At 45.3% G+C, this 16,253-nt stretch overlaps 1 protein-coding gene and 1 long non-coding RNA gene across 2 annotated transcripts in view; one reads left to right on the top strand and one right to left on the bottom strand.

The window, feature by feature from the left end:
- The window catches only part of CMTM8 (CKLF like MARVEL transmembrane domain containing 8), a 50,190-nt gene extending 42,488 nt beyond the window's left edge, over positions 1-7,702 (bottom strand). Inside the window, exon 1 of the mRNA XM_035129927.2 lies at positions 7,257-7,702. Within this exon, the coding sequence (XP_034985818.1) occupies positions 7,257-7,442 (186 nt within the window). The 5' untranslated portion in view covers positions 7,443-7,702. The remainder of the gene's footprint in view (positions 1-7,256) is intronic.
- On the top strand, positions 7,699-10,069 carry LOC132592850 (uncharacterized). Its single transcript, XR_009558374.1, has 2 exons — positions 7,699-9,573; positions 9,829-10,069. It is a non-coding gene; the product is annotated as an uncharacterized LOC132592850 (long non-coding RNA).
- Positions 10,070-16,253: the final 6,184 nt, after the last annotated feature.

Genomic DNA, 16,253 nt, shown 5'->3' on the forward strand with positions numbered 1-16,253 from the left:
TTAAGAGGTTATATCAGGAGCCCAACACAATTGAAGTTAAAACTAGACTCAGATAGACAATTCCTGGCTAAGGAAGCTCTACTTTTGACAAACAAATCACCTTTATAGGAATAGCTGTTCAATTTTCCTTTAGTCAATATTCCTCTAGTCACTTGAAGAAAGACTCCCCTTTTGAGCCTCTCTCAATAACAAACATTTGCACACCTCATGAAGTGAACATTTTCAAGTTTCAAAATATTTTCAAAGTATTGAGCAAGCATTTTCAAGGTTACTTACAAACACATTCTCTTTCTCTCCTACCTACCTAGCACCTTCGCATCACATACAACATACAATTTCAGACACATTCTCTCTCTCTCTCCTTCTACCTACCTAGCACCTTCACATCACATACAAAATGTAATTTCAAACACATTCTCTCTCTCTCTCCTTCTACCTACCTAGCACCTTCACATCACATACAAAATGCAATTTCAAACACATTCTCTCTCTCTCTCCTTCCACCTACCTAGCACTTTCATATCACATACAACATACAATTTCCTCATTTAACTCCCCCCCCCCATTTGCAAGAGTCTGGTAGGGTTGGAAGGGATCTTGAGTAATCTAGTCCATCCCTTCTGAAATATGGGGATCTCAACACTATCATCGCCCTTTCAAAGCAGGATACACATACATTTGAGTACAGATGGCTAACTGGGAAGGAAACACGGGCTATGCCCTATCACGGAAGCACACATGTGTACTAAGGGAAAAGGAAGGAAGGGGAAGATTAAAAGTACCAACTTTACATGGAGGCCTTTAGCAAACCTGAGGGTTGGATAAACAGTTTTAAGAGGGAATTTACTTTCTCACTACCACCATTCTGTCCAACTGGACCAAGGTTAAACTGACTCAGATAGACATTTGCTGGCTATGGAGCCTCTACTTTTAATAACATTTCCCTAGAAGGAACACCATATTTCATAGTCACATGGTCCTAATACTTCCAAGGATTCCTCATAACAACAACACTCTTCTCTCAGAAGGAGACCTACCTAAGGCTTTATGAAATATAGACACTGCATTTTAGCTTGCAAAGAGCTGTTGTGCTCAATGAAGCTGGTTGCAGCAGAAACATTACATACAGAGCACATGGCTCCCTTGTTACACAGACCTTAAACATTGTGAGTTCACAAACAAACATTTTCAAAGTTACAATCTCCCTTTTCCTAGCTTCCTGCTCCCCCTTTCTGTACAGAAAGGGGTAGGTATACACACACACCCTCTTTTACTCTCTGGAGAAAGATTGGCCTTCTACAGCCTCTTACAACCAACAAACATTCACACACCACTTCCACCCTTTTTCAATATTTGCCATGTTTTTGGGTTGATCAATCCCTTAACATAAAATTATTTAAGCAAGCTTGCATTATTATTATTTTTAAACTTTTTTTTTTTAACTTAAGGAAGGCAGTCTGTAGAGGTCATGGCCAATTTTTAAACACAAACTCCTTACATTCCCAAACCTTGATTACATTTCTTATTTATTTCAAGGGAAACAACGATCTCTAGCAGACACAAGGAACAGATGCACACACACTTAACAGACAAAACAAATAACAGACAACATGTAACGTGAAAACATATATATACCATTCCTATTGTTTCTCAGTCCTAAATAAAGTTACCTAGCTATTTCACAGAGTTTCTCCTGAGCCCTAGCTATCTGGTTTCCTCCCCAGACCTTTGGTGCTCACTTTTCCCGTTTCTCTTTGGGGTGCTTCCAACCACTCTGCCATGTCCTGCCTAATCCCTGTTAGGCTACCCCTCCTGGCAACCTCCTACCTATCGTCACAATCTTGAGAAATAGGGGACCCTACTGGACGCCCACGCTTTGCGGTGCCAGATCAGGTACCCCCTTGGATAGAATTTTCGCTCCGGAATACCCCCCTTGCTTTTGGAAGCGGGCTCACGCACGATACACGTGTTACGTGGCTCGACCAGTGCGGCTGGGGTAAAGACAGGACAGAAAAGGCTTCAGCCTGCTGGCTGAAGTGGTTGAAAAAGAGCCTTTGGTCCCTTGCTTTTGGACAGGGCCTTCCTGCCAGGGCGGCTGACCAAAGGACCCCCACTCTTTTCTGGAAAAGGGGGGGTGGAGAAGCAACAGAGATAGAGCTCAGAACTCCCCTTTCGAGTTGAGCACGGCACACGGTCCGGAGAGACAGGACAGAAAGCACGATAGATAAGAGGGCAGAGAATTCAGTTGCCAGGAGATACCACCCCGCTACCACCAGTGCACTGGGTTTTAACCTTATACTCACACACTCCTCCGTGTTGATCCTGGGGATGAAGAAGCTGGCCGGCCGGTTCTTGCCTTTGCTCCCTGGCTGGGTCCTTCGAGACTTGCAGATTACCGCCTGGAGGATGGCCGAGGGTCCAAAGGGGTCTTCCCAGGCAAAAGGGCCTGGTGCCGGCTGAAGATCTTGGGGCCCTCAGTCAGCCACACAGGAGAACCGCAAGTCCCTGTTCGGGCGCCAAATGTTAGGGCAAAATTCTGGGTGCGAGAATGCTCAGCCACCCAGCTCATCAGGCAAGGGCCTGTGGTCGTTGCGGAGTATAAAAGGAAGGAGTCCAGCCATGATCCGGAGCAAACAGCAAGGTTTATTACTGCGCAGCAGGTTCAATGCCAGACTGAACACTGTGAACAGGGCTGCAAGAACTTTTAAAACTTCCCACCACCATCCCATAATGCACATCGAAAGCATCATACATACATCACTTGTGACAGGGTAAAAGGTCAGAAAAGGGGAAGGTGCAAGGGGCATTAGCATACAGGTAAACAGGAGGTAAGCAGGATTAGCATAAGGATGTCCCAGGACATTGTTAAGCAAGTACCAGTAAGTATCTGGGAAGGGATCCTTGAGTACCTGGTGGGGGGAAACAATGGGTCCAGTTGTGTGTATTGCCTCTGGCTTCGGAGGGTTGGGAATGGCAGGAGATGGTACCTGAATGGATTATGGATATGCAGAGGAGCACCACCCTGGCTACCTGACCTCTTGCTTAAGGGATTATGGCTGTTCCCTGCATCCCTGAGAGCCCTTGGCCAGAGTCGCAAAAAGGAGGTTTCATTTAGAAATAAAGATACACTGTATTCATTCATAAAGAAATATGGTTACATAGAGTCTCAGGCAACAGAGAAAGGGTAGGAAAGGGAGCCTTTATTACTCAGGGCTTGATCTTGAGGGGTTCGTGTTGGTGCGATACTAGAGTGGTGTTGTAGGATCAAATGGGGTCCCCTTGAGGGCATTAGTGCCAATCTTGATTCCCAAATGAAGCCTCGTTTGGGTGCCCCCCCCCTATAAAATTCCCTAACACCCCTGACCATTAGGTCCAGTCGTGACCAATTCTGGGGTTGCGGCGCTCATCTCGTGTTATTGGCCAGCATGACAAAGCCGCTTCTGGAGAACCAGAGCAGCACACGGAAACGCCGTTTACCTTCCCGCTGTAGCGGCACCTATTTATCTACGTGCACTTTGACATGCTTTTGAACTGCTAGGTTGGCAGGAGCTGGGACTGAGCAATGGGAGCTCACCCCATTGCGGGGATTCGAACCGCCAACCTTCTGATTGGCAAGCCCTAGGCTCTGTGGTTTAACCCACAGCGCCACCCGCGTCACCAACTGCTTTAGTGCAAAACAAAGCCAGAGTTTCAAACACCTTCCCAGCAGCGAAGGTAATTAGCACTTGAAAAAGATGAAAAATCAGCAATAATAAAATTAGAGTTACCTGCAAATCCCATGAACCTTTCAAGAAGAATTATTTTATTTCAGGATGCATTTTTTTTTAGTTTGTGTATCAGATGATGTGCTTTGGTTGCTGCTATTTTTATCAATGTGTTTTCAGGATATTTATCAATGCAATCTGAGGGCTGTTTCATTTTGTTTCAGTTGCTTAAACCATGTATGCCATCTTGGGTATATCTGTACAGTGCTAGAACTGAGAATGAGACTGACTCGATCCAGAAAAGAAAGAAATGCCCTTGAGTAATAGGATTGCTGATCTTTGGATAGGAACAGAATCCATTCTGGTGCAATGGGACATCGTGATGGAAACCAGGGTGCATGGAAACACCATTTATCTTTCCGCCGCAGTGGTACCTATTTATTATTTGCACTGGTGTGCTTTCGAACTGCTAGATTGGCAGGATTTGGGACAGAGCAACAGGAGCTCACCCCGTCGTGGGGATTTGAACCGCCAACCTCCAAGCCCAAGAGGCTCAGTGGATTAGATTACAGTACTATATAATATTATACGACACTACTATAAAAATACAGGATGGACGTATAGACACAACCTTATACCGAAAACCAACTGACCGACAAACATATCTACATGCTTCTAGCTAACATACCAAACAATCCATCGTATACAGCCAGGCCCTACGCTACAACCGCATCCTTTCCAACTCTACAGACAGAGAATCTCACCTAAGAGATCTACAGCAAACCTTTTTAGAACTAAAATATCCACCTGATGAAGTTAAACAACAGATCAACAGAGCCAGACTGATACCTAGAGAGAACCTGCTGCAAGACAGACCTCAAAAAAGAAAATAACAGAACACCACTAGTTATCACATACAGCTCCCAAGTTAAAACAGTACAATGAATCATCAGAGATCTACAACCTCTCCTGGACAATGACAGCTCTCTTTCTCAAGCTCTGGGAGGAAGACCTTTCATTGCCTACAGACAACCACCCAATCTTAAACAACTCCTCACCCACAATAATACAACCACCAGACTTAACATGGACACTGGTACCAGAGCCTGCAATAAACCCAGATGTCAACTTTGCTGCCACATACACCCGGACAACACCATTACAGGCCCCAACAACATCCAACATACCATCTCAGGACTATTTAATTGCTCATCTTCTAACATTGTGTATGCCATCAAATGCCAACAGTGCCCTTCAGCTCTCTATATTGGACAAACAGGCCAAACCCTACGCCAAAGGATAAATGGACACAAATCTGACATCAGGAACCACAAGACAGAGAAACCAGTAGGAGAACACTTAAATCTCCCAGGACATTCTATACAAGATCTCAAAGCAGCTGTTTTATTACAGAAAAATTTCAGAAACAGACTGGAAAGAGAAGTTGCTGAATTGCAACTTATCACCAAGCTTAAAACCATGGAGCCACCTGGAATGAACAAAGACATAGGATTCTTATCCCATTATACATGATCAAGCTTTCCTTAGCACCTCAGCCCTTGCCCCCCCCCCGCAAGACCAATTGCAGTCATTAACAGTCGTTAACAGTCATCAGCAGGTTTACCACTCCTATCAGCCCATCACCCATTCCCATCACCCCACCCTCTGAATATACATAAGGGTCTGGTGACTTCTGTTTCAGTGTATCTGAAGAAGTGTGCATGCACACGAAAGCTCATACCAAAATAAAAACTTAGTTGGTCTTTAAGGTGCTACTGAAGGAATTTTTTTATCTTGATAATGGGAGTTGTTCAAGACACCTCTGGGCTCCCATCTCTGGGCTCCCCTACAGCACACATTCTTGGGAGTGGATATCTAGGCTGTTAGGCACATTCCTGAGCAGCTTTCTTCCTCTTCACTACAAAGGCTTAACAGAATGCCATTCTGACCATCGGTACTGAAGTGCTTACAGGAGATAAAACTGTTGTGAATGTGCCCAGCCAGCCCAGCTTGAGTTATTCAGGATTCACCTGACTCCAGGATTCTAATCTTGCCTCAGGTGACCTATTAAGGGAAACAATAACCTGCCCAGCCTACAACCACTTTAGCACCTCCATTTCAGCAACAACAAAAAAACAACCAGAGGAAATGGCCTGAAGAAGCTTCCGAAAAAGCCTATTATTCAGATAGCTGGGGAAAATGAGCCCCCTCCCCTTACTCCAGGGCATAGGTTCTTTGTATAACTCTCTGCTGCCCAAGTGATCTGTCAGGCTCGAATGAATTTGCAACAAGTTGGGAAAGATGTGTTAAGAACCTTCAGTGGAGAACAAGCACAGAGCAAAAGCTCAGGTAAGAAACAGAAATGGGGAGACGAAACTGTTCTTTGGTAGATTTGAAAGCAACCGTCTGTATTACTCCTGTATCTTCCAGATATCTCATAACAAAATTAAGGAATTGAGGTCCCTTAGTAGTTAAAATGATCCTGCTCCTTCTCCCACCCCTGCATTCTTCTAGTTCTTCCCTTTAGGAGGTTGCTCACAACAAAAAGTTACAATGAATAAACACCCAGGGAGTCGTATCCTATTTCCACATCGCAAATGGTATCTCCAAACAAGCGTTACACCTGTTCAGTTATATCTAAATCAGTTCTTATTAATTGGTGCAGGGTTTTTTGACTAGCTAGCTTACAATGCTGAAGTCTTGGCACTCTTAAAGCAATGGGCGTGCCTCTGAGCATGTATAAAGTCATCTTCTTCTCTCTTCCCCATCCACTAAAAGCCACACACCTCGATAACTCAGTCGGCAGAGCATGAAACTCTTAATCTCAGGGTTATGGATTCGAGCCCCACATTGGGCGAAAATATTCCTGCGTTGCAGGGGGTTGGACTAGGATTCACACTTGGACTAGGATTCACACCTTCGCACTTGGATTCTATGAACTATTCCAAAGGAAGTGATGGATCTCTCTCCCTTGCACCCCAGCTTTATTTTATAAACACATCCCGTTCCAAAACACTCCTGGGACGGAGCCAATTCCATGCGAGAGAGGCTTCAGATATTTGATTTTATTGCATTTTCTACTTTACACCTGCCCTGGGGGCGGGAGGGAGGGAAGAGTTCTGCATTGGCGCTAGAAGAATGAAGTGGCAACATCAGGAAGCATTTGGACACATGTTTGTAACAGGAGCGGAAACCTAATTATAATAATTATTTTTTAATTGTATTAAATTTAATAATTTGGATATATTTGTTTTAATTTGGGAAACTAATAAAAATATTTTTTTTTTAAAGAGAGAGAGATGCACTGGCGAAGGGGATGTGGACAAAAAGAAGAGCGGAAATCGCAACCGTGTCTACTCGGAAGTAAGCGCTATTGAATTCAATGGGGCTCCCTCCCGGATAAACGGGGAGCTCCGGGTTGTGCAGCCAAAGATCGGCCCCAGCGAGTGCGGGCTGTGGCGGCAGCAGCTCCTCCTGCGCGGCGCACGTTTCCTCGGGAGCAAGCGAGACGCGCTGCGCTGCTGCTGCTGCTCCTCCGCTTGGGCTACTTACAATCTCGGCCACCATGAGGATCCCGGGCAGCGTCCTCAGGAACTCGCGGTCGTAGGCGAGCGTGCTGGAAGCGGACGACCAGTTGGCCGTGAAGGAGCTGCTGGCGGTGGTGGTGACGGTGTGCGAGCGCGAGCGCTCCTGCGCCGGGTGGCGGTGCGGCTCGTGGTTCGGCTGCTGCTGATCCATCGTCGCCTCGGCTCCCGGAGGAGGGCCGCTGCCCGAGCCAGGGCGCCGCCGCCGCTGCTCCCCGCAAAGTCAGGCCAGCCCGCTCCGGACTCGGTGCCGCCCGCTTTGCCCGCCTGAGGGGAATTGCGCGAGGCGGCGGCGGCGGCACTGCTCGGCAACAGCCCCGGGACGAAGCGCCTGAGGGGGAAGCGGCGGTTTTTGTGCGGCGCCTGTGAGGAAGCCCGTCGTCGGGACTCCAGGGGGCAGAGCTAAGGAGCTGGGCGCGCGGGGAGGGGGCGAGGCCTGAGGCAGCCAGGTCCCTGGAGGGGGGGCGTGGGGCGCGGGCTGGCTGGAAGGGAAGGAGACACCCGGTAGCGCGCGCGCGCCAAGCCCTGAACTGGCGTCCTCTGTTCGCCTCAAGTTTTTTCCCCGACTTCTACGGGACGAGCTCCCTTAGGGAATATTTGAATCCACCCCCAACCCCAAAAAAGTTGATAAGCATTGCCATTCAAATTGTGTGTGTTGTGTGCGCCACATCTTTTGGGGCAGGGCTTACCTGGGGATAGTACCGGATTAAACCCTGTGGAGGCCCCCCTCTAGGTAGTCGAAATATTGGGGCCCCCGCCTGCAAATGGTCTCCTTTTTAAAATAAATTTATTTATTTGATTTTTTCAGATTAAGATTTTACAGTCACATATCCAGCATACCACATAAAAACAAGTTACCAAAGAATCTCATGGACCTCCCTCTTCCTCTTTGTGGGTCCTATAGTTAATCATTTCCTCCTGCATCTTTTATGATCATCCAAAATCTTTTACCACTCCATTGTGTCCAAAATTCGCCATTAAACTACAAGTGACATTCCAATCCTACGAACGACTTTAACTGTTTACAATGGTTTTTAAGATAAGTTATAATTCCCCCCCTTCCTTATTAAAATTTTGGGCTTTCTGATTTCTGATTCTTCTGGTCATTTCTGCCATTTTGGCAAAGTCCATCAATTGATCTGCCTTTCTTCTCTGGTAGGGACTTCTTTCCATCTCTGGGCCAATAACATCCGCGCAGCCGTGGTCACATACATAAATAATCTTTTCTGCTCCCTTGGGATTTTGGCAACTAGAATTCCTAAAAGAAGGGTTTCGGGTTGTTTTTTTTAAAAGAATATGTTATTTTAAACATTTTTTCCAGCTCATTATATATCATTTCCCAAAATTATTTTACTACCTTACATTCCCACCACATATGATAAAAGGTGCCTTCTTTTTCCTTGCATTTCCAGCATACATTTGACCCCGTTTTATCAATTTTTGCTAATTTACTAGGAGTTAAATATCAACGGTACATAATTTTCATATAATTTTCTTTCAACGTGTAATTTAAAATGCACAGCATGTTACCCGCAAATGATCTCCTAATACGTTTTTTTATTTTTACCGAACAACCATTTTAACTCACCAATTTTATTACACAATATTATTTTGATCTGTTTCGAGGGGCCCCTAAAAGGCATGGGGCCCATAGGCTGAAGCCGGCTTTCTGCCTATTTGGTAATCTGGCACTGTCTGCCACCACCACCACCCGCCATATTTTATTCAAGTTGGCACCCCTGGTCTGACGTGGCAGGAAATGTTGCCCTGAGCCTGTCGGTTATTACCCTGTAACAAGAGCGGTTTAAGCCAGATCTCGACTGAGGGCCATTCAGTTCAATGGGACTTGCTTTTGAGGGGCTATGAAGGCCGCAGTCCTATGTGCATGCCACCCAGGAATAAGTCCCACTGAAGCCACTTGGAGTTACAGTACTTCAAAGTAAAACGAAGAAATATTAAATTGTATAGATTTGGGGCTTGATCTTACAACCCTGAAACTGGGAGCCTCGTGCTCTACCGACTGAGCTTACAGAACCTCCCTGTAATGAGCAAAACCTAGCAAATATAAATATTATTTTTAAAGGGCCTTTCTCCCCCCCCCCCACAGAGCTCAGCTCCAGCACCTCTTAGGTGGGCGTCATTGCCATTCTAAGAGAACAAGAGAGATGAGCTCCAAGACCTGTTTTTTAAGGAAAATAGCACTGGTTAAAAAGCAGCGTAAACAGACTGTGCATTTCAGATGTGCACAAGCCATGCAGGAGTTTGTGCAGTTTAGCATGTGCTAGGTTAGCATCTGCCAATCTAGCAGTTCGAAAGCACGTCAAAAATGCAAGTAGATAAATAGGAACCGTTACAGCGGGAAGGTAAACGGTGTTTCCATGTGCTGCTCTGGTTTGCCAGAAGTGGCTTAGTCATGCTGGCCACATGACCTGGAAACTATACGCCGGCTCCCTCGGCCAATAATGCGAGATGAGCGCGCAACCCCAGAGTCGGTCACGACTGGACCTAATGGTCAGGGGTCCCTTTACCTTTACCTTTAGGGAAAGCAGAATGTCTAGAGATGCACTTGCAAAGTGCCTATTTTTGGTGACAGAATTAAAAGAATAACACAGCTGCTTCTCAGTGCCGTGTTTTAAGTTTCACTTGGTTAATAGTACAATTCTGTATGCCCCACTGACTTCATGGGATTTGTTTCTTGGTGCAAAGGTAGTTAACCCCTCATTTGGGGTATTGATGTGCTCTATGCCACTCTAGTGATTTTGGCTGCGGCAACCTTTTTTTTTTTTTTAAAGTGCACACAATTCTGGGGTGGGCAAAGCACATCATCCTGATCTAGATACATGCATAATTTTAATTTACGCCACCTTTCCATAGTTAAAACTATTCTCAAGGCAGATTACAACATGTTTTTTTCATAATTACAAACTTACCTAAAGTAGTCATAAGCAATAAATAAAACAGCCAAAAGTACACAACCATAACAAACAATTTCCACATGAATCATAATCTAAAGATCTGAACCATATAAAAAATGGGAACAACCCCGCTCTCCCAAACAACACCCCAACCCAAGAATCTGTTCAGCAACCTCAGCTTTTGTAGCTGGAGTCAGTCAGAGCCCAACCCTCCCGGGCCAGGTAGGAAAAGGCCTGCAAGGCAGGGAGCAGTTCTTCCGGGAAGACCACCTCTTCCTGGTCATAAGATTGAGCATTTGATTAGCTCAGAGGTGGCAATTATCCCCCACCCCTCCTCGCTCTCTGCCTGTGTGCTGATGACATCTGGTGTGCGCATGTGAGAGTGTGCGCATGATTGTAGAACAACCCAATCCACTTCTGGGTTGGCCAAGGGTTAATGCAGCACTTGCTTGGTAAACACTAACCACTTTTTGGGAACTGTCTGCAGCCTTTTTTTTAAAAAAATCAGATTGTATTAGTTTAAAAGAATCTGAACCATTTAGAACCTACTGTATTTAGTTTCTTTCTTTTGAAAGGTAGGTAGCACATTTCAGTATAAGAAACTGGAGCATATCACTGGCTTTTGAACATGCAAGTTTGAATGGTAGGGAGCACCCACATGCAAAACGACAACTGCAGACGTCATCATGTTTTGCATGAAAAACACACTTCCAAAGCCAGCAAAATAAGAGTACGTGCATGGCACACATGGTGGGAGAGAGAAAATGTCAAGGACTGACTATCCAGAAGGATTTCTGGTCGTAAGATTGCCCTGGCAAAGTTAATATGAATAACTAAGGCTTCTTTCTGATGTGGCAAATGCATTTTATAATTGTGGCAATTTTCACATGGGGATGCTGTAAGGCAAATGTGAAACATAAGGCAGCATGGAGCCTGCATAAAAGCGTTGATCCACAATTACATCTCAGGGCTAATCTACATTAAGTAACAAACACACACACACACACACACACAGTTGCAGTCCTCCATGGATTTACATTTTTGGAATACAGATAGAGGTCTGCATGGCTGTCAGTTTCATCACACCATGTCCCCTTTGCTTATTGGGGGCTAGCATATGATTGGGGAGGGTTAACACCTACCGTAGCTTTATCCCTGCCCATAATAATTGTGTGCATGGAGTCTTTAATGTGTGGACGGGTGGGCTGAACATGATTTTTCCTTGCCAGCATTCTGAAGTGGTACAGTGCCCCCAGGAGAGCTATGCCACATGCTTTTTCTAAATGTGTAGAGCCTGGCCTCAGTTTCGAAACCATTGGCAGGTGCAGACTGTTTTATTCCGATAGGCTTTTGGGAACTGACTGGTTTGCTTGTTTTTTAAGGAAAGGGCTTTTCATAGTGTGTGTGTGTGTTGTTGTTTTTTAACGGATTTGTTTTATGTTTTATTCCTGTTACCGTTTAATTCCTTTTTAACAGTTTGTTTCTGTATGTTTTTAGTTTTATGCATTTTATCTACATTGTTTTGCGTAAGCCGCCTTGAGTCTGGGGGAAAGGCGGGCTATAATAACAATAACATAACAACAACAATAATAATTTACTGTTGTAAGGAGGGGGTTATGCTTCTTTGTGGCTGCTTGTTTTACATCTTCACCATACCAGACTTACTTTCTGGACCTTTAAATCAACATACCGTAGGAATCTGTGTTGCATAGGCCAACTATGCTTAAAGTTGGATCATTGCAATATTGGAAGGCATAGATCAGGGGTCAGCAAACATTTTCAGCAGGGGGCCGATCCACTGTCCCTCGGACCTTGTGGGGGGCTGGACTATATATATTTTTGGGGGGTGAACAAATTCTTATGCCCCACAAATAACCCAGAGGTGCATTTTAAATAAATGGATACATTCTACTCATGTAAAAACACGCTGATTCACAGACCGTCCACGGGCTGGACTGAGAAGGCGATTGGGCCAGATCTGGCCCTTGGGCCTTGGTTTGCCTACCCATGGCATAGATCAGTGGTTCCCAACAGGTGGTCCGGGGACCCCCAGGGGTCCGCGAGCTATGCCAGAGGGGTCCGCAAGATGCTATTAGAATAAAAAATATATTAAATATATTTCGTATGATAACAGATTTTTTGTTTTGGCCGCTTCCTGCATGAGCAGAGTCTAGCACAAAACTAGAATTAGATAGAGGCAGTAGTTCTGCTGTATGCCATTAGGTGGTGCTTTACAAACACTACTGTTTTGCAAAGAGGCAGCGCGCACATTCTACTAACGCTCACCTCCCCAAGATACTTTGCGCGCGTCGGCTTCATTTGTGCGCTACTGCGCAGATACCCTGTCTTCTCCATCCCCCTCCCTCCTCCCTGGCGCACGCTGCCTCTTTGCAAAACAGTAGTGTTTGTAAACAAAGCGTTGTTTTTCGCGGAAGCTACAGTTCGCGTAGTTAAAAATGGACCGTTGGTTTAAAAGTGGTTCATCTCATTAAGAACTGAAAATTAAAACTAACTGTATACTGATGGAGTACTCTGTTGTAACTGTAAAAAACGTATAAATATAAAATATAAAAAGACTTAATTTGGCTCTCACGTTTTAATTTTAGGATTAGGAATTAATGGGGGTCCTTGTCACAATAGCGGCTCGATGAGGGGTCCTCGAGAAAATTTTGTTGGGAACCCCTGGCATAGATGATGCAGCGCGGACCTATTCATAGGCCTGTGCTCAGAGGCTTGGGCATCAACATGGCATGTGGATGTTGTCGATGCCAAGGGCCTAAGGCTGATAGGTGTGATCCTTCTCCTTGCATATGTAAGCACAGAGGTTAAGATTCTGTAAAAAGCCTCTGGACCATCTATTGCTTGTCGTCTATTCTGCATCTGTCCCCCTTAATGTCTAGGCATGCAATGCCGCACTCAGTATTTAAGATGAAGGAGCTAGGACCCGCACGTCCGATAACGAAGGGTTGGCTAACCAAAGTTGTTGGAGAGCAGCTTCCATCAGTCCCAGTCATAATGGGCAATGCTCAGGGATCCTGGGAGCTGGCAGATGGAGCATTATGCAAGGTAACTGGTGGCATATAATCCCATTTTCAAAGTGTAGCTCAACCTCCTTGAGGTTTTTCCCGCCCCCTCTCGAGAATTTCATTGCAGAAGTAATGTGCTTCCCACAGTCTGTGCTTTGTGATTCGAGTGCCAAGGGCTCTTTACTTTTAGACAACAAATAAATTGCTTTGGGGTGTGTGGGGAGGGTCAGTACAGTAGTGGGAAAGAGCTACCCTGTGTTTTCTTCCCAGTAGGACATTTCAGACATTATTTGTATAGCCATCACTTTCCTCAAGTTGACGAGGCTTAATGTGGCTTTCTTTAAACATATCAGGACAATTATTCCAGCAGGAAACGTTTCGCTGTGTTGCATTTCAGTTTGCTGAAATTCAACACAAGAACTATAGCTCTCTTGCAGTTCTTTTAAAATTGTACCTCTCTAGGTAGCCATCTGGCATTCTTAAATTGTTCTTTCCTCCAACAGCAATTATTGCAAAAAAAAAAATTAATTTAAAAAATGCAGCAGATGGAATCACCCTTTTATAGCTGTGCAGTCAGAATGAAAGAAGGGGCCCATTTACCTATATATATATATATATAATGAGCCTTTCAAGTAAGAGTGCAAGCCAGGTCACTATGATACTTCAGTCCACACTTGGAACCTGAGATAGGCAGCTGTGCTTCATCATGCACCCTATTTACAGATTCATCTATAATTTAGAGATTCATCACCTGGGACCCAGGTGGCGCTGTGGGCTAAACCACTGAGCCTAGGGCTTGCTGATCAGAAGGTTGGCGGTCCGAATCCCTGTGACGGGGTGAGCTCCCGTTGCTTGGTCCCAGCTCCTGCCAACCTAGCAGTTCGAAAGCACGTCAAAATGCAAGTAGATAAATAGGAACCGCTACAGCGGGAAGCTAAACGGCGTTTCCATGTGCTGCTCTGGTGCGCCAGAAGTGGCTTTGTCATGCTGGCCACATGACCTGGAAGCTATACGCCGGCTCCCTCGGCCAATAATGCGAGATGAGCGCGCAACCCCAGAGTCGGTCACGACTGGACCTAATGGTCAGGGGTCCCTTTACCTTTACCTAATGTGCTACACCAGCATTCCCCTCAAGCTAATTTGGGGAAATAAAGCATAATGGATGGCCCTGAAAGCTGCAGCTGACAGAGACGTAGATGGTTATGAGCTCTAATCCATCACATGGTTTTAATAAATAATATGGAGTGCAGGTGAATAGCTCTGAACCCTGAAGGATGCAATCCATATGCATGGTTAAGAACAGTGGTACCTTGGTTTACAACCGTAATCCGTTCCAGAGGTCTGGTTGTAAACCAAAACAGGTTGCAACCCAAGGCGCGCTTTCGCCAATGGGGCCTCCCCCCCCAAAAAAAGAAATTGGTTGTAATTTTAAAAAATGGGTTGTAATCCCAAAAAGGGACACGCACTTCCGGGTTTGACGTGGTTGTAATCCAAAGCGGTTGCAAACCAAGGTACCACTGTACTCTGGAGTCACTTATAGAGAATTTGCTATCTGTAGACAAGAAATGTTTACCGATAGATTAACGCATGAGAACAGGTTCCCAGAGCACAGGAGATAAGAGAGGCAGTATCTGAACAATGCAATGTTAGTATGATTAGTGCACAAAGTGCTCTGCAGTCATTTCCTAAACCATACTATTTTTCCTTTGTACAAATGGGGGCAAGTGGTTCAATCAGGATATGACTTGGGGGCAGCACTCTATGGCCCTATTCAGCAGGAGAGCAGAGCAAGTGCAGCACAGATTGCCACCTTTTGCAAGAAGTGAAGCAATGGATACCTATTGCTATCTAAAGAGGCAGGTCCCCATTAGAATTTTCAGTCCTCTGTCTAAAATCACCTAATTGCAGCATTGAGCTGAGCCTCAGCGATATATCCCATGCCATGGTAGGATTTGTCCCAGTTGGAATCTTAACAACAACAATATTATCATACTGACTCTGATGAGCAGTACACTTTAGCATTATTTCCAGATGATTACCAATACATAATGTACACCTGAAGTATAGGATAATATTTACGCCCCCCCCCAAAATCGCATCAAGAGTTCTATGGCTGCCGGTACATCACCTGGTTATGTGTCTGTTGCTTCATCTTTACCTGAAACAGAGGCTTGACTGGTCCTCCCCCCACCAGTTACCCTATTTTAGCAAAACCCTGGATGTAATGTTCACTTCCAGTGCATCATGAAACGGCTGGATGGAAGAGAAAAATCAGCATATATCTGCCTATATTTTAGGTGTAACAGAGGCTGCTGAAGAGTATACAGTAAGAAACTTGGCAGCTTCTAATAGTTCTGTGATAGAATAAGCACAGAAGGAGAGTATAGTGAAGGTAAAAAAAAGGGGGGGGTAAAGGACCCCTGGACGGTTAAGTCCAGTCAAAGGCAACTATGGGGTTGTGGCACTCATCTCGCTTTCAGGCTGAGGGAGCCGGCGTTTGTCCACAGACAGCTTTCTGGGACATGTGGCCAGCAGGACTAAACTGCTTCTGGCACAATGGAACACTGTGACTGAAGCCAGAGTGTGCACGGAAACACCGTTTACCTACCCGCCACAGCACTACTTATTTATCTACTTGCACTGGCGTGCTTTCGAACCGCTAGGTTGTCAGGAGCTGGGACAGAGCAATGGGAGCTCACTCCATCGGGGATTCAAACCGCTGACCTTCCAATTGCCAAGCCCAAGAGGCTCAGTGGTTTAGACCACAGCGCCACCCACGTCCTTGCATTGTGAAGACAATGTGTGCAAGACACTATTTCCAATTAGCCAGTGCTTTACAAACTACACAGCAAAATGCTTATCCCATTCTAAGGTCCAAAATGCTAGCAAGCAACGGAATTTATTGAGTTTACCTATGACTCTACTACATACCTCCTCTCTCTCTCTCTCTCTCTCTCTCTCTCTCTGTGTGTGTGTGTGTGTGTGTGTGTGTGTACACAAACACTCACAGAGTTTACATTAATT

This window comes from Zootoca vivipara, chromosome 12 (genome assembly GCF_963506605.1).
Source record: "Zootoca vivipara chromosome 12, rZooViv1.1, whole genome shotgun sequence".
In the NCBI taxonomy this organism is placed as follows: domain Eukaryota; kingdom Metazoa; phylum Chordata; class Lepidosauria; order Squamata; family Lacertidae; genus Zootoca; species Zootoca vivipara.